Raw genomic sequence first — 26833 nt, forward strand, 5'->3', positions numbered from 1 at the left:
AGTACAATTACACATAAACCAGCAGGTGGGTATAGTATAGGACATATTGGACGAAGAGTTCAGTGACCTTACAGCCTAGGGGAAGATGCTACTCCTGAAGTAAGTGGCTAGGCTTCGGCAGCACTTTCCAGAAAGCAGAAGTGAAAACAAAAGATAAGCTAAGTGGCTGTCATTAGAGATGATAAATTCAGCTCTCCTCAGACATCTAGTTGAGCAGATGGTATGAAGCTGTGGAAGGTCAGCCCCAATAATTTTAGAAACTGTAAGGACTTTTGAAGGAGTCAGCTATCCTGGGAAGTCAGGTTACCAAACCACACCATGATGCACCCAGTCAGAATGCAAAAGTTTGGATGCCCCTGCTTAAAATTTCTGTTACTGTGAATAGTTAAGTGTGCTGACGATGTCACCAAAATGCATAAAGTTAAAGATGACACATTCCTTTAATATTTTAAACAAATTTTAATTTCCATTATTAACAGGTACAAAACACCAAAAAAAAATGAAAAGGGCCTGTAGCAAACGTTTGGGCACCCAATATGGTCAGTACTTTGTAACGCTCCATTTGGCAAGTATCTCAGCTTGTAAACGCTTTTTGTAGCTAGCTGGGAGTCTTTCAGTCCTTACTTGGGGTATTTTCTCCCATGCGCACTTCCGATCATTATCTGGTTATAGGACCAATCCTCTTTTTAACTTCACTTTTGTAAAAAAGATGGTGTGATATTTGCTTCCAGAATTTGCTAGTTATTTGAATCCATTCTTCCCTCTACCAATGACATGATCCCTGTGCCACTGGCTACAAAGCAAAGCCTGATTGATCCATCCCCATGCCTAACAGCTGGAGACATTTTTTTCCTGGAATACGGCACCCTTTTTTCTCCAGACATACCTCTGCACATTGTAGCCAAAAAATCCAGATGCATAATTCTGTGCTTATGTCAACTTCCACATTCCATGCTACATAAATCCCGGTCATCGTGAAAAGTACCGCATGTGCACGCACCTTCTGTCCTGCCCATCTCCCCCCAGAATTATGCCTCTTTAAATATGCCAATAATATAAATAGCCCTTAAGCTCAGCGTTCTGTGAAAAAACAATGTCAAATGCAAGAGGGAAAATAGGAGAATTTCAGCAAATACCAAGTGGAGACAAAGAAAAACGTACTATTTGTTGGTTTAAACAGTGGTATAAACAACAAAAGGAAGTTGATCGAGTGACATAGCGAAATAAAAAAAGTTGTCAGATATCAAAGTTGCCCTGAAAAGGCGAGTCGCAGCCCACTGACTGAGTGTAATATGAAAGCTTATAAGAGTTCAGAGAAAAATAAAGGCACACAGTGGGGAAAAAGCATGAAATGTCAACTTTAATCTCTAAATTTCCACTTTAATCACATAGTTTATTTTGTCATTAAAGTAGAATATCATAAACTTAATCTTAAAATCGTTTTAATTTACTAGTTTCTCAAATCCCATCGTAACTGAAGTAGCACGTTAAATGCTTTGTTTTGTATTTGATCTTCTATGTGCTCTGTGTGTGTGAATCACTACGTGCTTCCGGGCTTTCTCTTCCTCCGACGGGACACAGAATCCATTACATTAGTGATATTACAGCTCTCTGAATAATTAAAATACTGAGATGTATACGTGATATTTTCATGATGATAGGAGTTAAAGCATGTTATTAAACATGGGAACATGGTGGCGCAGTGATTGTTCATGTCTCACGCAAGATGCTTGCTGCGCAGTGTACTACCTTCGATGAAATACTTTATTGTAGCAGTACTGTCTTTTTCAAACGTACTAACCTCCAAATCCTGTCCTTACTTTCCTTTCTCCAAATACCCATTCACCACACAATCAGCTCTGTAATAGACGTTAAGCCATCTGTAAGCTTAGAACGCCGATTCTTCAAAACTTTTAAGGAACATCGAAATATCTTCGTAGTACATGTTTAATTATTCTATCCATCTATCCTTCCAGTGTCGCGTCAGCACCAGCAAGAATAAAGCGCGAGGCAGGAACAATCCGCCGTACCGTGTAATTAAAGTTTTATCTGTATAATATAATAAACATATTTCGCTGCATTTCATCTTAAAACTGACATCGTCATCATATGTAAATATGCGCTTTATAAAGTGGCTCAGGTTGTGCAATATTATAACTGTAGTGCAAGTTTACAGTGAGGTGATTGTACTAATACATACAAACAGTTCTACAAGGAGCACTTGATGGACTGATTGAGTACGTTTACAGATTTTGGGATGAAACTGTTTCTGAACTGCGAGGTCAGTACAGGAAAGGCTCTGAAGCGTTTGTCATATGAGAGCAGTTCAATAGACAGCATGGCTGAGGCAGCGTGTACTTGGTGCTGTATACCGATAATTCTTTTTCCGATCAGCTGCTGTACAGCTGTGATTCCCCACTCGGATACAGTGATATAAATACTCCAAGTGGTTCAGTGAGAGTAATACGGAAAAAGATGATCCGATGTGGCAACCCCTAATGGGAGCAGCTGAAAGAAGAAGAAGGTGCAGTGAGAGTAACAACGCTAAAGCAGTTATGGTATTTGGAATAGTTTGACCATTCTGTGGACCATTATATTGCTACAGGTTAATTAGAATCAGATGCATTAAACTAATAAACAATACGTGGTATTTATAAAGCCACATCAAGTATGTGGATCTAAAAAAAAAAAAAAGGACAATCACACAGGAACAGTAGCACTGCTTTGACACTGGGTACCACCAGTATGCAAAACCGAGCAGAGAATTTGCATATGACAGGGTATGAGCTACCATGGAAATGTGCGTGGCTTTACACCAAGTTTAGGTTTTATACATCGCGATTTGAACGTGGAAACGTTCTTACTTAACTTTTTGTGCATACGCACCGTTTACACATGAGGCCCCAGATGACTGGTTTCCAAAAGGCATGAGGCTTGCTTAGACGTTCATTTGCAAACTTCAGGTGCTGAAATTTGTGGCTAGGAAAGGTTTGCTTCTGTTGAATCTACCATGAAGATCATATTTGTTCAGGTGTCACTGCACAGTATAACAGTGCACCACCACTCCTGAGTTTGCTAAATGATCCTGAAGGTCTTTTCCAATGAGCAGTTCTTTTCAGAAAGTTTTCTTGGTCTTCTAGACTTAAACCTGCCCTCCATTATTACTGTTAACTGCCACTTCTTAATAACATTACGTGGAAACGGCTACCTGAAAACGTTTTGCTATCTTCTTATAGCCTTCTGCTGCTTTGCAAGCATCAATTTCATTTTTCAGAGTACCAGGCAGCTGCTTAGAGGAGCCCATGGCTGCTGATTGTTAGGACAAGGTTTGACGAGTCACAGAATTTATACAGCTTTGAAATTTGCATCACCTGGGGTTTCCTAATGGTGATTGAACAAGCCATAGCCCTAATGAGATAATTATGGTATGAAACCTTGGTAAAAGTATCTGAGACCTCAAATATCTTGGGGTGCCCAAACGTTTGCTTGGTACTCCTTTCCCTTTCTCACTGTACAATTGTACAAAACTAAAGCAATACACTAATCTTGTATAAAATGCTGAATAAAATGTCATTTAACTTTATGCATTTTCAAGATCAGTTAATCTTCTACTCATTTAACTATTCACAGTAACAGACATTTTAAGCAAGGGTGCCCAAACTTTTGCACCCCACTGTACTTTCAGCAGCTTTTTTGTTCCTACCCTAAAGCTCTTTAGCTTCCTCAGGAAAACCAGCCTCTGTTGAGCTGTTTTAAGGATGGAGGTGGTACTGACAGATCACAAAAGGCAGTCAGTGTTCTGGACACCCAGGAACCTATAGCTGCTAACTATCTAGACAGGGAAGCCGTGGATGTGGGCTAGAGCAGGATTGCATTTGTTCGTTCTTGTTTTGTCAACATTCAGGAAGAAGTTGTACTTATGGCACCATATACAGTCAAGTCTTTTACCTCCCTCCTGTAGGCAGCCTTTTCCTTGTTACTGATGAGTCCATTCACAGTGCGGTCTGCGAACTTGATGATGCTGTTGCCCTCAAGCTTTGCTACACAGTCACTGTTTAACAGATTGTACAACAGTCAGCTGAGGCAGCAGCACTGTGGAAACCCAATGCTGGTGAACAGCATGGAGAACTTGTTTTTGCCAGTCCTCACTGACTGGGGGTTTATTTGTCAGGAAGTAAAAACACCCAGCCACAGATGGAACAGCTCAGACCAAGGTCTCTGAGCTTCAACACCAGCCTGGAGGGCACAATGGTGCTGAAGGCAGCACTACAGTCAGTGAACAACATTCTGACATAGGTGTTTTTCCTTTTCAAATGCCCCCGTGCACTGTGCTGGGTGAGGGAGATGGCATTATTCACATCCGTGTTACACTGGTATGCAAACTATAGCAGATCCAGAGCAGTAGGAATATTGTGGTTAATGCATTTCATAACCATTTTCTCCACAGGGGTCGAAAGTTATTTATGAAGAAAAAATAAATTTCTTTGGGCAAAGACAAAATTGTGGTTTTCTTGAAACACTGCGGCACTGTACACAAAGGCATGGACAAGCTGAAGATGTCCGTAAACAACCATGACAACTAGGTGGCGCATGCCTTCAGGTCACAGGACAGGATGGTGTCTGGGCTGTTGGCCATGCAGTGTTTAATCAGTTTAAAGGGTTTTCTCACATCAGCCTCTGTCACCTGCAGCATGGCTGTTTGCCAGTGGACTGGAAACATTGTGACACTCAATGAAATCTGAGCCTTAAGGCTCAAAAGAAGTAAAGAAGTCATTCAACTGATCTGTGAACTATGAGTCAATGTTGTATAACAATTAAATGTAAAAACTTGTAAGGGAGAGTAGTGAAACGTTTTTAGTCATTGTATTAAGGAAATAGAGGCCACTAGAATGAACAACACTAGTAGGTACAATATAAAATAAGAGCAAAGCTTTCAAAATCATATCCACTCCACATCACATGTATATAAGGCATGTGCTTTGAATACAGTAGATTCAAATAAGCATTTTGCTAAAAAATAAAATAAAAAAAAAACACATTGATTATAGCATTATCATACTATTATGGGTTTTAAATAACTTTTGGAAAAAAGCATCAGCTAAATAAATGTAAGTAATGCACTTGCCATTTGAATACTCCCAACATGTTAATAAACAGACTCAAAAGATCAAATGGTTCTTTTGTTTTAAGAAATCTAAACACATATTAAAAAAAAAAAGAAAGAAAGAAAGCCTCTTACCATGCCACAGTTCAAATTCTTATCAATTTTGCAGAATGTGTGAGGTGGAGTCTCTCCTTTGCTTGCAATAATAACACAGATATCTGTTACTGCCAAGGAATTTTGCGCCCTTTCAACAGAAGCTCGACGATATGTGATAAAAATCCTCTGAGAATTGGCCGAGCTGTTATTAACATTGGCACAGCGTCCATAAGGTGTGGCCTGGATCACTTCACAGCCTGCAATCAGCCTTTCTTTATCATCATACAAAACTCTGCAAGGAACAAAAAGACGCAAGTTTACATAGCACCTGTGTAAAACCTCACAATGAAGCAAACTCTAATGCATTTTGTTTATATTGTAGTCCAACAAGCAGAAACATGGATATGTTTCCTGTCATTGTACCGATTTTCATGTTATTTAAATCTTTTTTGGTATTTTTGATTTTGCTCAGTGGTGAAAAGGGCTTCAATAATGATTTTAACTTGCTGCCATTATAAAAGGGGGAAAAAATCTCTTGCTTGGTATCTATGGTTTCCTGGTTATACAATAGCATATTTTTAAGGAAACTGCCTTTGCTTCCTATTAACCCCACCCCTCGAGTTAAATTGTGGATAATGAATACAAAACTCATTTTCCCATAAAAGCTGTAAAATAATAAAAATAACAATAAAACCCATTCCCACCAGCATCTTAAACATGTACAGTAGGAGACTTACTGCTGACCTCTAAAGGAACAGAACATTCTCAAACCTGCTTAATTCAAGGTCGTATCCACACTCGCATATGAGCCCATTTAGAATCATAAATTAACCTAACATGCAAACCTATGGAGCGAATACAATGACATCATACAAACTTCAGTCATAAAATAAACAAGTGCAGGCTTCAAACCCAGGACACTTGATTCTTAATATAGTTCCATGAACTGTTGCACCACTGTGCTATCAGCCCTAAGCATCATCACATTTAAGTTCATTAGTTGCTTGTTTATCAGGTCATTCATGTCTAATATCGAACAATGCTTTTTAGAGACATTTTTCATCAAGTAATTAATTAAGATAAATGTGTCACTTTATTATTGTTTTGAGCTTTTCTTTATGTGTGCTTGTACAAGAATACCAACAAGCAACTAATGTTACCACCATCACTAAAAGTACTACAATCAATCTTTTTGGATAAAGGTAACACAAGAGCCCTATATACAAGATATTTATGCCAAACCTGTCATGATTGTGACTCAAACATTGGGTTTTATTTATTTATTTATTTTACAAATAAAGTTGTTGAAATTAGCTGTCATTCACTGGACTTATGCCGATAAGAAAGGGGATGCACTTGAAGAAAACCAAGCCCTGTAACTGGAGAACCCCGCAAAAAACGTGCTAGGATATAATGAAGTCACTACAGTGTGGAAATTGTTGAAAGGAATTGTTTCTGTGCACAGGCTATAGGGGATAGACAGAAAGATGTGAAGATAACACTGCCCTGCCTTCAACCCATTCTAATAATATTGAGCAAATGAATCTATTATGGAACAGGTATGATCCTTCTGTCTCTAGCAGGTAGCCCTACAACAATTTACTCCTGACAGTCCGCAAGACAAATGAGCAGACTGTGTACCTCGGGAGAAAATGGCAAGGGCACTACCACCTCCTCACAATTAACAGCACTCAGATGGACAGGGTAGACAGTTTCAGATACCTTGGTATCCACATCATAGAGAACCTAACCTGGTCTAAACACACCCACATCTTGGTAAAGAAGGTACACCAATGTTTTTACCACCTCAGGGATTTCAGCCTGCCCTCCCAATTACTAAATAGCTTCTACACATCCACCGCTGAAAATATTATTAAAATTAAATATTACTGCATGGTTTGGGAGCATCACACAGCAGGACTGCATGGCTCTACAGAGAGTGTTACAGTCAGCTAAAGGCATCACATGGTACTTCTACATAATACAAAGTCAGACCAGGGTGAAGAAAATTATCAAGGACACCAGCCATCTTTAAATGTGGGGAAATACCACCGCTGTCTGGAGCTTTTGTCCACAGTCCATCCAAATGGCAAATAAGGAAAGTATCTAGATCTGAAATGCCCTATTGTTATCTCTCTTAAATTAAGTTAGATTTAAGTTATTTATTTAGTTATTGTTTATCATTTATCACAAATTTAAAATTCTATTAATGATTTTTTTGATATTTATAAAGTCATGCATTATTGTAATTGTTGTTTTATATTCTTCTTAATAGCACAGTCATTTGAGATGAACAATTAAGCATTTTACTACATATTGTACTATATGAATAACTTGCGTGTGGCAAATAAAAACAATAATGAAAAAAAGATTTGATTCAGTATGAACTATGTGAATAGGCTCTCCTCCTACTCCAGTAACTACTGAACAGCTATGAATTAAATTCTTTGAAGACTTACCCCCCACCCCCTTTTTTAATTCTTCTGTTGAGCAACTTTAAAGCATAATTCAAAGAAAATTAGCACCTGAGATTTGGCAGGAAAATAAAATGAGTATCAGGTCCTCTGTTCTATCAGGAACCTTTTCATCCTACTCTGATTGTTATATTTCTTCTCCTGCTCCAAAGACCTAATGCAGTTTCATGGCTTGTCCAAAACCATGCTGTAAGTACCTCATACTCTTTGCAAACAAGTTGCAAGTTTGTTTGTTGTTACATTGATACATTGGTTACAAAAAATGGGCGTTTCCGGCCATGTGCAACACCTGCCAGATGTGTATACTGTATTCCCTAAAAGATATATAATCTTCATATCTTGTTAGAAAGGGGATATTTACTAACACGAAAGCTGTAATTAAATAACTACCCCTGAAGTATATGGAAATCAATTGTATATAATCTACTTCATCTTACACTTTGCAACATTTGTTTATAATATTGCAGATTGCCCACGAAGGCGAGGATTGCCAACTGGCTCAGGTTCACTAAAATGGTGACTGTCTAACATAACCAACCATGAACACTAAGGCTCATTTTCTCCAGGTGTTTTGTTAACTTGAGTATTTGTTTTCCTATTCTACATCATCAACTGGAAATATTTCAATTATAATGTTGACTAGATTTTATATTGTCAAAATTTGTTTACATTCATTATTTTAATTAATTCTGTTTTATGGCATTTTAACATGTATATACTGTTATGGGAATGATCCCACTACTTCAGATGGTTGGCTTACTCCCAATTATGAAAGGTTTCACAACCATGCCAGAAAATACCAACAAGATAATAAACGGTTTATAACTACAGTGCATCCGGAAAGTATTCACAGTGCATCACCTTTTCCACATTTTGTTATGTTATAGCCTTATTCCAAAATGGATTAAATTAATTTTTTTCCTCAGAATTTTACACACAACACCCCATAATGACAACGTGAAAAAAGTTTACTTGAGATTTTTGCAAATTTATTAAAAATAAAAAAAATTGAGAAAGCACATGTACATAAGTATTCACAACCTTTGCCATGAAGCTCCAAATTGAGCTCAGGTGCATCCTGTTTCCCCTGATCATCCTTGAGATGTTTCTGCAGCTTAATTGGAGTCCACCTGTGGTCAATTCAGTTGATTGGACATGATTTGGACACCTGTCACACACCTGTCTATTTAAGGTCCCACAGTTGACAGTTCATGTCAGAGCACAAACCAAGCATGAAGTCAAAGGAATTGTCTGTAGACCTCCGAGACAGGATTGTCTTGAGGCACAAATCTGGGGAAGGTTACAGAAAAATTTCTGCTGCTTTGAAGGTCTCAATGAGCACAGTGGCCTCCATCATCCGTAAGTGGAAGAAGTTCAAAACCACCAGGACTCTTCCTAGAGCTGGCCGGCCAGCTAAACTGAGTGATCAGGGGAAAAGGGCCTCAGTCAGAGAGGTGACCAAGAACCCGATGGTCACACTGTCAGAGCTCCAGAGGGTCCTCTGTGGAGAGAGGAGAACCTTCCAGAAAGACAACCATCTCTGCAGCAATCCACCAATCAGGCCTGTATGGTAGAGTGGCCAGATGGAAGCCACTCCTTAGTAAAAGGCACATAGCAGCCTGCCTGGAGTTTGCCAAAAGGCATCTGAAGGACTCTCAGACCATGAGAAACAAAATTCTCTGGTCTGATGAGACAAAGATTGAACTCTTTAGTTCAATGCCAGGCGTCACGTTTGGAGGAAACCAGGCACCGCTCATCACCAGGCCAATACCATCCCTACAGTGAAGCATGGTGGTGGCAGCATCATGCTGTGGGGATGTTTTTCAGCGGCAGGAACTGGGACACTAGTCAGGATAAAGAGAAAGATGACTGCAGCAATGTACAAAGACATCCTGGATGAAAACCTGCTCCACAGTGCACTTGACCTCAGACTGGGGCGATGGTTCATCTTTCAGCAGGACAACGACCCTAAGCACACAGCCAAGATGTCAAAGGAGTGGCTTCAGGACAACACTGTGAATGTCCTTGAGTGGCCCAGCCAGAGCCCAGACTTGAATCCGATTAAACATCTCTGGAGAGATCTTAAAATGGCTGTGCACCGACGCTTCCCATCCAACCTGATGGAGCTTGAGAGATGCTGCAAAGAGGAATGGGCAAAACTGGCCAAGGATAGGTGTGCCAAGCTTGTGGCATCATATTCAAAAAGACTTGAGGCTGTAATTGCTGCCAAAGGTGAATTGACAAAGTATTGAGCAAAGGCTGTGAATACTTATGTACATGTGATTTCTCAGTTTTTTATTTTTAATAAATTTGCAAAAACCTCAAGTAAACTTTTTGCACGTTGTCATTATGGGGTGTTGTGTGTAGAATTCTGAGGAAAAAAATGAATTTAATCCATTTTGGAATAAGGCTGTAACATAAAATGTGGAAAAAGTGATGCTCTGAATACTTTCCGAATGCACTGTACCCAATTGCATCTATAATGACAGCCACAAGAAAAAATTAAAATGTGAAACTCAGTAGGTTTAAATAGAAGCGCTACATTGATTAATTACAACTAATTACAGGTGTGCTAAAAACATTTTGGGATAAATAATTGAATATCTTTAGCTTTCTGGAATTCTCACAGTAGCAGTGTCAACCTGAAACACTTAAAAAAGCTTCACCAAATATAAATGATCTGTCAGGAAAATAGACTTTTAATTTTGAATGAAACATGGCTAAGTAGTAATGAAGCTCACTGAGACAGTCCCTACAAATTTTAACTTTAAAGATGGCTTGTCAAAAATTTTCTCAATTTAAATGTGTTAACACAATAATCTTGGCAATCTAGCTTCTTCTGAATACCCTGCTGTATTAAAGGAGTTTTGAATGTCCCTGCGTTAGCAATTTATCGTACCCCAAAAGTAATGCCTTGTTCATCCACAAATTTTTAAGTGTGTGATCTATCACAACAAATTTTTAACATGTTTTTAGCTAACTGGATTCTTGGATGAATTACTAAATAATTATAATACGCTAGACATTAAGCCCATTACAATAACGGACGCTAGAACAGTAGTTCATAAACATTAGTAGGAACAGTCTATATTAAATGGCAAGGGACCTTGACCTCATTCTGTTTCTTGTCTTAATTTTTTTTGTCAAAAATATTTTTGCAAGAAGCCTAAAGTAAAATAATAATAAAAATAAAATAGAAGCATTATATGACAACACAGTAAGTATAATTAATATTGTCTTAGTGTAAAACTTTGTAACAATCTGTAATACACAATATCTGAAGAAGATATTTAGGAAAAATTTTCTATATTTTTACCTCAAGAAATGTTTCTATAAAATTTCATTACAGACAACATTTCTTGTAAATATTCTGTCTGAGTCTGGCAACAGTTTGCCTTGTTCAGGACCATCTACAACCTTGACAACAACATCTGGAAAACTTCTAACTCTTGACAATGCAATATATAACTGACCGTGGCTGAATACTGGTTCTGGCAAGTAAATGCCAACTTTTTCCAAGGTTTGCTCTTCTGAGTCTCTTTTAGTGTTTTTCTGACGGTCATTTTCTTTAATCGATTTGATCGGATTTTTCTATGTCTTTCAGCCTTTCTTTTGTTGATGTTTACTTGTTGAGCTGACCGTTCTTCCAGGAGATGTTGCTTATATATGATTTGATTGTCCGTGTCTTTTGTCCTACTTGACGTGTGCTTTTTATTTTGGGTGGCATGTTGTTAGTAGATATGTCCGTGATATTTTCTCTTATAGTAATGGCTTGTATGTGGCTGTAATATGCGTCACTGAATTGTGTGTCTTTAATTTTCTCTCGCAGTAATACTGGTTTGTATTTCCATAAAATGTCTGTAATTTTCTCTGACAGTAATACTGGCTTTGTTGTCCGTAATGTGACTTTAATTTTCTGTCAAAACATTGGGCAATCAGCAGAGTGTCCCCAGCAACTGATTTAATGTGTGGCGTGTAACTGATAATCGTGCCCGTGGCAACTCCCCTGCAAGTACTGTTTAGTTCCCCAGCAAGTATTTTAATCTGTGCTGGCGTGCATCTTATTATTGTATGTGTGGCGTCTCCCCAGCAATGGATTTTATGTGCGCAGCCGCGACTACCCAATCAGCACTCTCCCCAGCAATGTTGTCCTTTATTTCTTATCATGCGCAGCCGTGGCAAGGCCATTCACTGTGTGCCCAGCTTCCAGTGTGTGTGCGTTCTAGGTGCCGTGCACACTGGCGGGGCACGGCACAATGCACGGCACGGCCCGTACATGTGCACTTCACCAGGAGACACACACACACGGACACCTGGACGCACACAGGGGTTTTATTAAAGAGGATGGTCTGATCTTGTCTGATCTCAGCCACTGTAAGTTGAAATAATAGAAAATAATCTGCTAAAACAAATATAAACAATTGTGATTCTTCTTATTAATATTAAATACATCATTTGGACATTCAAAGTCCAGGTTGGAAAAAGTATATGTACTTCCTGACTCTCAAAAATGTAATGGCAGTCAGGTGTTCTAAATAGAGACATGAAATTTACTGTGTGGCTTTGAGGTGCTCTATCCTATCATTAAGATGCAATCTTTGGATATTGACAGAGTCAGTTTTTCCTCAAAGACCTGTTCACGTGAACAAAAAAAGCAGAGACTGTTAGAAAAAGAATTTTTCAAACATATCAAGCTAGGAAAGTCTACAAAAAGCATTTTGAAGGGCCTGGGTGTTTATCAAGAGAAAATGTGCACAAAAAGGAAATTTTGCACTGTTGTCACACTCTATAATAGAGTGTGTGTTCTGTAAATATTGAATGCAAGACAGATGCATGCGATTATGAAGAAGGCAAAACAGAAGCCAAGAGCATCAACAAACATCCTTCTAGAATCTCTTGAACCTGCCATTGTACACTACCAGCCAAAAGTTTGGACACGACACACCCAGACATTTTCATGTTGTTGATAAAACACTGATATCCTTTTTTATTAAGATTGAATTAAAAATTCAACCAAGACATTACTAGTGTTGCCTATGGTTTTTACTACTTGAAGTGACCAATTTTTAATTTACTATTTATTAATCGCAGAGGACTGCAAAGCCCCATTTTCAGCATTTCCTTTAATTAGTTATGTTTACTTGATAATTGGTTATTAGAGTTGTCTTTTCAACTGGCGTGTTTACATGCGCTTCAATAACCTGATTATCTACAGAAACCGGATTTCTAAAAGGCCATTTAAACCTTTATTCTGAATAGAGAAATTGGGTCACTGGCCTCTGAGAAACCAGATTATCAGAGGTAGATTTCTCTGCAAATAAATTGATTATGTGGCCATGAAAACCCTTATTTATGTCATTATTGTTATTTTGTAGTCTGTGCATGCCTGTTGAACTCTGTCAGCCTAAGAATGTATTTTTTTTGCCAACAGTTTAAACAGCCATAGGTAGAAGCATCCACAAAATACATTTCCACAGGCAAATATTTGTGTAAACAGATTATTTCAGCCTTGGGAAGAAATAATGCGTCTCAGTATTTCATAAATTACTAAAGCTGTGTTGATGAGCTGAACTTGCACTGCTAAACTCATCAACACAATCTCAAGAGCAGTAGGATTACAGGTTAAAAGTAATGTGCGTTACATAGTCCGATTGCTTTTTAAAGCAATGAGTAACTTAATGCAACACTTATCTTACTGAAGTAAAAATACCTGAATTACTATTCCAGCAGCACAGATTGTAAGGCAAGAACAACAAATTCTGGTCTTTTGAGAGCTAAATCATACAGCAAAGCAGAAAAGAGTTTGTTGCATGAAACCTGGTAACGGAAACCTATAAATACTCATAAAGTGTCAATTAGACTAAACAAATCTCAAAAACATAAGAAAATTATCACAGGCTTCATGCTTATTTTCTGATTCGCGGTGGCCAATGATGATCTTTAACTTTTTTTTGCACAGATTAATGACGCTGGAGCATTTTGTAAATACGGATTGTTGAGGAATCAGGTTTCTGGCCTACTTGGGTTATTCACCTTAACCCAATTATCTTTTAATTGAACTCTCTAAATTAATGAGTTCAGCTGACTCCATTCATCCATTTAAAAAAGGACTTAACAGGAAGGCTTTTAACTTTACCTAACATTCTGCCCCTGCTTTTAGTTTTGGGGTACCAACCAATTCTTACTAGAATGTGCAATATAACATTCAAAAATTCTGATTATCAGTATTTACATGACAACTCATTTATAATAAAGTAAAACAAGAATAGACATATTACAATTCAGTGATGGGCCCATGTCACAACACAGATTCCCTCGTGAAAAAGCTGAAAACAGACAAGTGTAATATGACATTCTAAATCAGTACTTTCATTATTTTTGCCTGTAATATAAAGCTTTTTAGTGTAAGATACATTTATCAAAGATTGCTTTCAAACAAAAGCCATCTGAACTATGGTATAATCTACTGCCAGGGAGATAGGGACTATGCTAAATAACAGAGGTCTTGTTATAGAGACAGATCACATGGCACATTTGGTATGTGACTTAAAACTGAAGATTTAATAGTTTTTGGGGTTTGTGAGGCTTCTTGATGTAAGATAATTGATTTACAATAAACACTAATTAAAATAAACAAGCAGTGAATGTATCAGTGCTGACATATTGCTAATCAGCGTACTAGATAATAGATTCTGGCCTTTTTTCAAGATTCCTTAAAAACCTACCAGAGTCAAACGTCTGGTTAAGAAAAATAACTAACTGCTCACTTTTGTCCAATAATATAGACTTCACACTAAACTACATTTTTAAACAAAGTTCTAGAAAATGCTGGTATATTTTTCACAGTTAAATGATTGCTTGAATAAAAATTCTATTCTTGAAATATACCAGTCAGGTTTTTAGATCTAAACAAAGTAGTAGGTATCTTACAACTTAAGGATGATACAAACGACATATCAATCCGGAGACCTCAGCACTAAGTTTGGTACTACAGATTACTTCATTTTCATTAACCTACTTAGTATTAGACCTGAATGTCAACAGTACAGAAGTGACTTACATAAGACATAAGGATTACTCGGGCTGTAAAAGTGCCAACAGCATTAGTGCTGAGCATTACTCGAGCAACGGCATGTCTAGGGTAAGCATCAGACCCGAGCATTATCCAGGCAATGGTGTAGACATGTCTTCTCCTAGCCTCATAAAGGAGTCTTGTAAGAAACACCACTCAACAGCAATGATGCCAAGGTGACTTCAGGCAGTGAAATTGAAATGATCAGTGAAACTAAAAAGTGATGCTCATGTCACTCGAACATGTTCAGTGTGTTCATATTATAATTATTATTCATTATTATTTGTATTATTATTAGGTTTATGGATATGCTGGAAAGAGGACATGCAGGTGGCATGTTTAATAGAGCAAGATGCAAAGGACAAGAAGATATGGGGAAAAAGATGATCTGCTGTGTCAACCCCTAACTGGAGCAGCCGAAAGAAGACAACTACGTCGAATACACTTTTTACACTTCTGACTTTGTACTTTTAGTGTTTTGCATGTTTTACAGTACATGATAATAAAAATGCCACTTTTTTAAGCCAAAAATACAAACTTATTACGTTTATTTGAGAAAGACTAAGGAGGTTAAATCAATTTAGGCTACTTCCACACTACTGTGTGTTTTTATTAAAAACAGCATTTTTAATTTTCATGCACACTAGGGTTTTCACATCATTTAAGAATTTATCTACAGGTAAACGCTTATGGAGCTGACGTTTGCCTAAACTACACTACACATGCATGTATTGGTAGAAAAAGGAAGAGGAAGTGTGTAAATGCAAGCCACAAGTTAACGTCTAGAATGGAGGACAAGGAGAACATCAATGATAAATACGAAAAACAAAAGCAAACATTTGCTTTGTTTGGACTGACAATGAAGTGGAATTGTTATTTAGAGTAACACTTGAGTAAAATCGAGCAAAGTGACTGAGACTACTGACTTAGAGTCACGTCAGTGCAAGTACACTAACATTTTACCGTGCACTCTCCATCAGCTTCCAATCAGTTAGTCTTCAGGTAATAAGAACAAACCAATTAAGAGAGCGATTAGAGTCTGCATATTCAAACCTCTCCATTTTCACCTATCAACACTGCAATCCTGAGATGGCATTTTCAGAAATATACAGCTATGGAGAGTGCTTTCAAAATTCTCCATTTATTAGGGGTTAAAAATGCTGGGGTATTGTGGACTGAGACTAATGTCTGTGTTTTTAAATGAAAATGTAACAGTGTGGACATGGCCTTAGACAGCAGAGTCAACCACTAAAAATATTTGGTGCAAAATATCCAAAAAAAACAGCATAGTCAATATTTTTTTTGGATTCAGTAAAAATGACAAGGTTTTCTGGCTAAGTGATTTTCAATTACTCTTCTGCTTTAGTTATTGAAGACACTTTCAAACTTTCTATATCTATGTATGTTTCTCTCTCTATAAACGTTTCTGAAAAATCAGCTTCAGTATCACTCAAGAACTTTCACTTTGGTGCATCATTATTTTCACTTGTATATAATGGAGTAAATTCTTTGCAAGTCCTAGTGACTGTATTTCAGGAACATAAGTTATTACATTTGTGTTTCTGGAGATCAATTTTAGACCCCTTATTATCCTTACATTACATACTAATGCTAGGCCAGTTCATTCCTAAACAGAAGGTAAATTGCCAGAAGCAATGGAAACACAAAGCTTTATCTTATCAAGAGCACCAATTTCCACAGAGGCTCTCAACTCAGATTTTCATTATTGACTGTGTAAGCAGCAAATTCTTTAACCTTAACAAGGTACAAAGAGAAAGTGTAATTTCTGGGTGCAGTAAAGAAATGTGAGGATGTTTGAGCGAAAGCAGTTTTTCCTTGCAAGTCAGGCCAGGGCATGTCATTATACAATTAAAGGGGCATTTTAAAATCACATATTAATACTAAGACTTAATTTTTTATTTAAGAAACAGCATGAATTGAATCTTCTGTATTAATGCAATATAGTGAAAAGTTAAAATCAAAGACAACTTAAAGAATCTTGACAAAAAAACCAGATTGAGCACATTTCATCAGTATTTGCATCACCACATTGGTAGTCTTTGGTATATAATTTGAAACAGTTATTGGGGTTTTTGGACAAAGTGAATAATGTGGGGAGTGCTGCTGCTTGAAGAACTTAAAATTAAACTAAATTAGTAATTACTTACCCAATGTCAATCAGTGGCGGCTTTTCCCGTCCCCTCCTGTAACAAAGATATATTTCTGGGCTCTTGAGACTGCCATGGTTCAGGTTTGCTTGCTGTCCTGTGTAAGTTGTTTCAATACAAGTAAATCCTTCTGGGACGGTTTCACCTGCAGATTTGATGATAACTGCTAGATCTGTAATAGGTGCTTTGGGACCAGTAGACTTTGTTTCGGTGAGGCTGATTTCCTGGTCTAGGGGAGTAGATGTGTCCGTGAGTCCAGCCACAACAAAATAGTCTGTGACTCGGGGGGCTTTGTCTTCTATCATGGCTGGTTGACCTAAACATTATTAAAAAAAAAAAAAAAAATCAAATCTGAGCAAGAGTCATCAGAACAAAAAAAAGAAAACATTTCATATTTATTTGCATTTCTTAACTACTTCTTTCAGCAGATAGGCTAGCATTAAAGAATACAGGTTCAAGAAGCAGCGATACGATTCAAATTCATTTTACATGACCTGCCACTTCCACTAACACTGCTTCAACTATCTTGCTGTTTCAGTTCACTTATTTGTGGGCTTTGTTTGAGGAAAATAAAACTTGTTCATAAAAGCATAATGAAGGTGTAAGCTTCAAAGCTTGTTACTGCAGCATCAACTGTTTGATGTACAATTTCCTAAACCATTGAAGTACCAAAATATATCCCCCAGTTTGGTATAGATATACTGCACAATTACTGATTTAATCACCCCATACAGTAAACTCTTATTGCTGTAATTTATTTACAGCCTGTCGGAGATGGCTGGGGTGGTGACCCGGCCGGGATGCCTAGGAAGACAGGAGGAGGGCTTACACCTTTCCCAGACCGTGGGGGCAACCTCGGCACTTCCACACTGGGGGGAAGACTGGGGACACCAAATGCTTCTGGGTACACAGCCAGCACTTCCGCCACACTGGGGCATGTTAGTGGGAGATTGCCGGGAAGCACCTGGAGCACATCCGGGTGTGTATAAAAGGGGGCGCCTCCCTTCATACGATGACTGGAGTCGGGTGAGGAGAAGGACAGAGCTTGGTGGACGAGGCAAGGAGGTGCCCTGAAGAAAGTAAGGCATAGTGAAGAGGCCAGGACACTGGGGACTTGTGGGGTTTGTGGTGCACTTTATGAACTCGTAAATAGTAGAATGTATAATAAACATGCATGTGGTGGAACCAACGTGTCTACCTGTCTGTGGCCGTGCCAGTCTCCACAAGCCAAAGGGGTAATAAGTTTTGTAGTTTTAGTGGGAAAGAATGTTTAGGCAAAATGGCACAATGATAAAAGGTAGAGCTGTTTTACACATCATCAACTGTAATTTCTTCATCTGTATTTAATAACAATAGTAAAATCTACCATGCTTAGTAAAGAAAATAGGCAAGACAAAAAGATGTGACTTGGTACAAATAACAGAATAGTTATAGTAAATATAAGCTTGCTATTAAACTAAGCCACTGGGGTCCCACAAACCAGTGTGTTTCTTTGTAGTGGTCCTAAGCCCCTATAAATGGGGGTAGGGTTATGTCAGGAAGGTCATCCAGTGTAAAATTTTGCCAGATTAATATGAGGACAACAATACAGATTTCCATGCCGGATTGGTCAAGGCCCAAGTTAACAATGACCACCAGTACTGTTAGCCGTGGGAAATTGGGCTACTGTTGGCCGAAGGAGAAGAAAAGGGGGAAGGCATATCTAGAGGCAGGAGGAGAGTAGGAAGGTTAGTAACTTTGAATGTTGGTAGTATGACTGGTAAAAGGAGAGTTAGCCGATATGAAGGAATGAAGGAAGGTTGATATATTGTGTGCGCAAGAGACCAGATGAAAGGTGAGTAAGGCCAAGTGCATCGGAGGTGGGTTCAAACTGTTCAACCATGGTGTGGATGGGAGGAGAAATGGGGTAGGGAACAGCAGGAAGGAACAGTACGTCAACAGTGTTTTGGAGGTGAAAAGAGTGTTGATTATGAAGCTGTAAATTGAAGGTGTGATGATGAATGTTGTTAGTGCATATGCCCCACAAGTTGAGTTTGTGATGAATTAGAAAGATTTCTGGAGAGAGTGAGGGAGAGAGAGTGGTGACTGGAGCTGGACAGTAGGGTGAAGTTCAGGGAGGAAGCAAAACAGGTGGCAGTGAAAAGTTACCAGATACCTGGTAAGATAAGACGCAAGGTGAAGAGAGAGATGACAAAGGCTAAAGGTAAGGCATATGATGAGTTGTATGAGAGGCTGGACACTAAGGAGAAAGAAAAAGATCTGTACTGATTGGCTAGACAGTGGAACTAAGCTGGAAAAGATGAGCAACAGGTTAGGGTGATAAAGGATAATGATGGAAACATGCTCACAAGAGCAGAGTACTTTGAGAGGTTGATGAATGAAGAGAATGACAGACAGAGAAGATGGGATGATGCGGAGATAGTAAATCAGCAAGTGCAATGGATTAGCAAGGAGGAAATAAGGACAGCTATGAAGAGGATGAAGAATGGAAAGGCTGTTGATGGAAGCATGAAGGTGTTTAGGAGAGATTACAGTGGAGTTTTTAACCAGATTGTTTAATGGAATCTTGGAAAGTAAGAGGATGCCAGAGGATGTGTACTGTGCAGATATTTAAGAATAAGGGGGAAATGCAGAGCTGTAGTAACTACAGGGGGATGCAATTGATGAGCCACAGCATGAGGTTATGGGAAAGGGTAGTGGAAGCTAGGTTTAGAAGTGAGGTGATGTGCTTCAGTTCCATCAAAAAGTCCCTTTCTATCGCCATCGAAGCTAATGCTGAAAGTCGAACCTGCCCTGTCGTATTTCTGTCATAAGTTTTAATTTGCTTTAGGGCTGAAAATGTCCGCTTAACAGAAGCAGTGTGCATGGAAATGGTCACCGCCAAATATACCAATGTAAACAGCTGCCCCATACTCTCATTCAGATTTTTCTGATGAAGAAAGTCAAGGAGATCAGTGGGAGATTTTCCTGCAAAATCATCCATGGCATACATTACAGTCAGTTTTGTTTTTAGCCAAGACAGATCAAAAACTGCTCCGTGGCTCTTGTGTTAAACTGGAGAAGGCTGCATGCGGAAAATTTTTCTTGTATTCCCGAAACTTCTGGGGGTCGAGGAGTGTGACAAACATCAGTTTTTCGTGGTCTTGAAATCTGGTCTGTGTCTGGCAAATAATATTGTCCAGAATCCTGCCATGGAGTTGGCGGTAGTGCGCGCCTGCGGTGCGTTCAGTGGCCTCGTAGAGTTCCTCATATCGGCTTCTATCCAATCAATGGGTCTGAATACGGTGACTTTGCCGTACGCCTGCTAGAGGGCCCTACTGACACCAACTCAAAATCTGATTGGTTGAAGCAACAGTTTAGTGAAGCGACATTTATTCTGTGTTAGAGGGCCTGCACAACGGATTGTGAAGGCCTCTCTGCCTGGCAACAAATGATAGCTGAAATGTAATTGGTTAAATGTTTTAATACGAAAATACATGTCTGGAGGCAGCACAACCATCGGAAAAGCTATGAAAGGAAGCGGACAGACTATTTGGAATTAAGTATTCATGGACAAAATATAACTAACTTCAGTTTGTGATTCAGATATTTTTTTAGGCCAGCAGATAAGGCATGACTTCGCCAGGTCTTTAGCATAGCTTTATACCCTGACCTGCATCTTCTCATTAAACTTGTATCTTGCGAACATCTTGTGCGATCTTGCGATGTCCATGGCTTTATTTAATTTTAGCTCAGACCCGGAACTTAAAAGTTTCTCTTGCACTTTCGCTGAGGGAGGGTTTCCGCAGTAGCTGCACTTATGAATATGCTAAGCACAGTCCTTCACCCGTGAATATTTACCTTATATGGGCAGGCACTCAATTATGTGGGAGGCGTGATGACGCAACTCCGCCTCACACAGCGTCAGAGCTGCAGACTATTACAGTATATGGACGAAAGTTGGTTCCAGATATGACCGTTACGCGTAGAATTTCGAAATGAAACATGCCTAACTTTTGTGAGTAAGCTGTAAGGAATGAGCCTGCCAAATTTCAGCCTTCCACCTACACAGGAAGTTGGAGAATTAGTGATAAGTGAGTGAATGAGTCAGTCAGTCAGTCAGTCCGTCCTTTGCCTTTTATTAGTATAGATTCCCAACATTCATTTAAAGTTGTTAGGACAGACACCAGCAACCCATGTCCCTGAACTGGATAAGCAATGTTGACCATAGTTGGCTGGACGGATATACGATAGTATGGCTAGTTAGGAAGACATTAAATGTAGTCCACAATATTGTATGGCACTGAAAGGTCATTAATGACATCATAAGGGTAGGCAAGATGCATTTGGGGAGGTCTAAAGGCATTTTGAAGTATTACTTTATTCTCAAAGTGGATTTGTACTATCCTTAGCACTTATCATTGCAAAAGGCTGTCACATTCTATCAAATGAATGGAAATTCTACAGCATATTGCTCACATAGCTTTGTACCTCACAATGGACAAAGAAATTCACACTAAGATTGCAATAAACTTTTTTTTCTTCAATGGGAAGAGGTGTTTCTATTTTTAAACAATGTTTTGGCAGCAGAAGGATCAAAACCTTGGTGGCACTGTAAAATAAATGGATAACAGTAAGAAACTTCCATTTGCTAGTTTTAAATTGTTTTATGAGAGAATGCAATTTCTTCTCGTGAGCAAAAGGAAAAACCTTTGAGCACTAACTCAACATACTGCATGAAAAGCTTAAAACAGAACTTTAAAAGCTTCAACTATCAGGTCAGAAAACTCTAGCCACTCTACCCTACAAATTATAAAGGGAAATTAATTAATGCAAAGGCAAGCACTTCTCGTGAATAGTGTAAATCAGTATACCGGGAAAAATTTCAGCATCATTACTGTTTTATATATTTGCATAGTACTGTATTATTAATCTATTTATAGGGCAAAAAAAAGAGAAGTAACTAAGTGTAACACAGCTACCCAGCCCAAAGGAACTTAAACTGATGATCTTTAAATTTCAAAAGAGACAAAGACTAATTTAAAACGCTGCTGTACCATCCAAAGTGTTATTCTTATTAAGCATTACATTTTTTAATGGGACAGGTTTGTTTTTTAGATGCGTTCATATTGTAATATGAAAAGCGCCTACAATGACAACCCTGCTTGTCCATGTGTCTGTATGAAACAAATCAGCTCCCAGTGGTCCAGTTTTGTTGAAATTTGGCTTAATTATTCTTCAAAGAATTTTTTTGGGATGGCTCAATTCTTGTTGAGACATCTTGACTAAAGCATGTTGTACACATATTTGAAATTTCAAATTCTCCTATTAAAAATTATGGCCAAATTTGTAAGCTTTTCTATCGAAAAACAGAAACTAATTCCGTGCAACTTAATCTAATTATTTGAATGTTATATAAGCTGAAGTAACCTATTTTATGCATTTCCCTCTTTTACTCGTCCAACAGATCCCAATGATAAAATTAATCCCCAATACAATTCACCTAGTTGTACCACCAACTCACTTCTTCTGCTGCTTGAGCTATGTTAACTGCATAAGGAAACAAAAAATGACAATGTACATATAGCACAACATTCAAGTACTTACTGTGCCTAAGTTAACCGATATGAAAGTTGGAGCATTTCACATTTTTTATTTACTTCATCCAAGAATCAGTTATTACATTTTTGTTTGTTAAATAGTTTTATAACAAATTGGTCATATTCAGAAGTAATTGCTTGTTAAAATTATATCAGACATCGGCTTCAACCAATGCATTCCATGTGTTAAGCAGACATTAAATATGAACTTTTTAACAGAACTTTTCAATGGATTTAAAAAGGAGCACAAAGATGCTTATGGTGGCTCAGTGACTTTCATACATAGCAGACTGCAATTCAAATGATGTGAAAATGACATTAGTGGTGGAGGGTTTCTGTGTAATTGTTAAATTTTCTTAAACAACATTTTTAAAGTATACCCAATAGAATAGTATCCAATAATGAACAGTTGAAAAACATTTATTAATACAAAATTACCAATGCTAACATAAAATCAGAATCTATTATTCTATGAAAGGAGAAAAGGAACTGAAATAAGTTCCAAATTTAGCTATCCATATTATTTAAAACACAGTAATTTGTAAGAATTATATAAATAAATAAGAACTGAGAAAGGAACTGATTTATTGTTTAACAGGGATACGAATGATACACGAAGTACAAGATGATCAGGGTCCTGACGCGATTGTCTGTGTATATGGGAGACTGAAAGATCAGGGGCTTATGTCACTGTAGTCTCCAACCTCCTGATGCTAGCGTCCATTTTTAAGCCCATCCTATGTTTAAATCAGTTAGGGCAGCTGCACCTTTCCCTGTTATTAATTACTTCAAATATCATTTAGCTGCAGGTTGAAAATGTCAGTTCTTTACAATAATAATCTGCAGATAATATTACTCAATCAATTCAGTCGTATATATGCTTACATAATTGATTTCCCTTCCACTTATTTCCAGAGACTTTCTTTGTACTTACCTAAAGCAGCAGCTGAGGTCTGCTGTATGAGTAGTTTGCGCAGGTGTGTGTGCACTCTCCAACATTTGACTCATTTGCATCGGGCCACCAAGAGGCTATCGGACTAGTAAATAATGGAACACGCACAAAATTTCCAAGTTCAAGCAACCACTTTCAAGGAACAATTGAATCTGTTCTAAGAATGGTGAGCTTGCAAATTTGACAATTCTTTTTAAGGTAAAATTTAGAAACTTTAAAATCCATACAGAGCAATCTGAACAAAAACTGAAGTCTTAACAAATTTCTTTAATAATAATTCTTTACATTTATATAGCGCTTTTCTCACTACACAAAGTCATTTACATGGTGAGTTGGGGAGACAGCATCCACCTGGATGATGCGATGGCGGCCATTTTGCATCAGTACGCTCACCACACATTAGCTGTTAGGTGGTGAAGGGATGAGAGATAGTTATTCAATAAGAGGCAGGGGAAGATTAGGGGGCCAAAATAACTATGCAGTGGTGGGCAACTTAGCCCAGACATTGGAATACACCCTACTCTTTAACGAAAGACAACCAGGGATCTTTAATAACCACAGAGAGTTAGGACCTCGATCTCATGCACCATTTTTACAACACAGTGTTCCAGTCACTGCATTGGGGCACTGAGATCTACTTTAACATCACAGGGCAAACGCCTCCCTGCTGGCCTCACCAAAATCTCTGTATCAATGTAAGAGGAAAGGAATTATGTACACATTGCTGTGTCAGCACTGAGTGAACAAATATGCACTCATTATTTAAGTTACACTAAAAACAACCTAACACCTGCAACATGTTCACATTGTAATGATTCAATATACCTGCTCTCCATTATGGTACAAATCAGTTAAAAATTTTACCCTGAGGTCTCAACAGAGATTTTAACACTCTTTAAGGTACTTCTTTCAAAAATATTACTTACTGGAAAGTAAGTTAAACTGATAAAAACTGCTGAAGCCCCAATTCTAAAAGGAAGTTAAAGAAAAGTCACACCACATGGATCCTGTGATGCAGAGAACACAGATTGATTTCATGTTAATAGTTCATTCTGGTTTCCATCATGGAATATGGAATTTATACAATATCTGACTCTTAACAATACTGAATTCAGTTCTGTTCTAACCAACATTGCTTGTTAAAATTAAATGAGACATCAGCTTCAAGCAATGCATTCAGGATAAGTGCAAGGTAGCCAGAATAGACTCCAGCCTCCCGTAACCCAGAAATAACGTACAATGCTTTGATGGAAACAACAAAGAAGCATCTGTAGTTTGCAAAAGGTTTTTTATAAACAAAAAAGTGTACGCTAAATACAAAAGAGCACGTAAAATAGCTTCCAAAAGATTTTTGTGTACAAGTCAGATTTCTTTTTTGTGACATGAGTTAGGATCAACAAAACATCAAGTTTACTTCAAAAAGAGTAAAATCAAAAAGTAATGTATGCAAAATTCAGTGTAGCCTCCAATCTTACAATGTAAGAATAAACTAGGTGGAAAATGTTACCAAGCATGGGGAAGGTTACACTTTTTCCCAATAAAGTACCAATTTTGAAACTTCATGTTAAACTACTATTTGTCACCAAGATTTGCTACCAGAAAACAAATCATGCATTCACATGACTTGATTTTACCACAAGTGTTTGAGCAGTATACAGCTGCTGCTGTGCAGAAAAATCTGGACAAAACATGGCATTTGCTGTTATTGAGAAAGCAAATCACAGAGATAACCGCATTCTTAATGTTTTCATTAGAACGTTTCTGTCAGCCATACCTGAATAAATAAATAGGTGCTGATTTGATATACAACAGCCACAAATCTAAGATGTTAAATAATACTGCTTGCTAGTCTGCTGATCAGACCATCACATTTTGCAGCAACTTTAACATACGTGTTTTTTGAAATAGGCTTTTAGTTGAATTTTTGTTGACATGAATTTTAAACATGTACTGCAACCAAAATAGAGATGTCAGCCCAATAAGGAAGACAAATAAAATATTTAACTGTGCAGAACAGATTCTCTGTATTGCTATATTAGTTTTTGGCCCATTTTAAAATGTTTATCTGAAAAGATGTATTTAAAAGGGTAGGGGAAGATTAATCTAATTTAAAAATCATGGTTCCTTTGACCACCAACACTGAATCAAATTATGTTACTTTACATTTACAGTACTGCACATTTTCCATACTGCAATCACTTCGCAACAGGTAATTCATCTGAAGCTAAGCATGTTTGGCCCAGCCAGTTCTTAGATTGGAGACCAACCGGAAAAAGTCTGGGTTGCTGCTAGAAGAGGAAGGGCATTTACTCTGTGTTCCAACTGTAGATCCCAATGATCTAGTGCAGTGATGGGAACAATGTGCTTTAAAAAAAAAAAAAAAAAAAAATGGGCACTGTCCTTCAGATGGGATGTAAAATTGAGGTCCTGACTGTGTGGTCATAAAAGATCTTCATAAAAATTAGGGTATGGGCTTTTCAAATCATTTCCTATTCTGATATCTAAAGTGTTATTTAAATACTTATACAGGGTGGGGGCATAAAGATCTCCACATTTTGAAGGGGCATACAAATGAACAAAGCTATCTAAAAAAAATTTATATATTTCTGAAAAGTACATAAAAAACAGTTTTGCTTTAATGGGTTTTGAAAAATCTTATCAGACAAATGGCGGCCGTCATTGGCAATACATTGCTGAAGACGTTCCCGGAAGTTCTCCATTACTCTCTGGATCATCTCAGATGGAATGCCATCTATTTCCTATCTGATCCTTTTCTCCAAATCCTCAAGAGATCAAGGACGATGTTTGAAAACCTTTTCCTTTAGGTATCCCCAAATCTGGTGACCGTACTGGCCACCCCATGTCTCCCCTTAAAGAGATCAAGGGAACATTTCCCTCAGCACTCCGAGCAAACGTTGTGCTGTGTGAGCTGGTGCCCCGTCTTGTTGAAACCACACATGTTCTGTATCCACATCGTCCAGTTTGGGGCGAAGAAAGGGCTACAACATTTCAATGCACCGGTCAGAGTTCACAGTTAGTGTTGCACCACCTTCCTCATAAAAGTATACGGGCCGATCACACCAAACTTGGCAACTGCACACCAAACAGTTACGCAAGGAGAATGGAGCGGTCATTCATGGAGTTCATAAGGATTATATTCAGCTCAGTAGAGATAATTCTGCTCGTTTACGGCTCCACTGATATGGAAGTGAGCCTTATCACTACTCAGAAGAACAGCTGCAGTGGGAACCTGTTTAAGAATTTATGCACTTATTGCTCTGCACTCACTTAATTCTTGAGCCAACATCATTTTGTAAGGATGCAGTTTTAAAATCGACATGCACAATCCTCCTCAAACTTTGACTTGATATCCCCAGTGCCATGGCAT

General features: G+C 38.1%; 1 protein-coding gene across 2 annotated transcripts in view; it reads right to left on the minus strand.

Moving 5' to 3' along the window:
• dennd4c (DENN/MADD domain containing 4C) overlaps window positions 1-26833 on the minus strand; it is a 222091-nt gene that overhangs the window by 138821 nt on the left and 56437 nt on the right. For both annotated transcript variants that reach the window (XM_039758252.1, XM_039758251.1), the window contains exons 2-3: window positions 16915-17230; window positions 5240-5492 (exon numbers count right to left, since the gene is read on the minus strand). In XM_039758252.1, the coding sequence (XP_039614186.1) occupies window positions 5240-5492; window positions 16915-17219 (558 nt within the window). In that variant the 5' untranslated portion in view covers window positions 17220-17230. The remainder of the gene's footprint in view (window positions 1-5239; window positions 5493-16914; window positions 17231-26833) is intronic.

This window comes from Polypterus senegalus, chromosome 7 (assembly GCF_016835505.1).
Source record: "Polypterus senegalus isolate Bchr_013 chromosome 7, ASM1683550v1, whole genome shotgun sequence".
NCBI lineage: Eukaryota > Metazoa > Chordata > Cladistia > Polypteriformes > Polypteridae > Polypterus > Polypterus senegalus.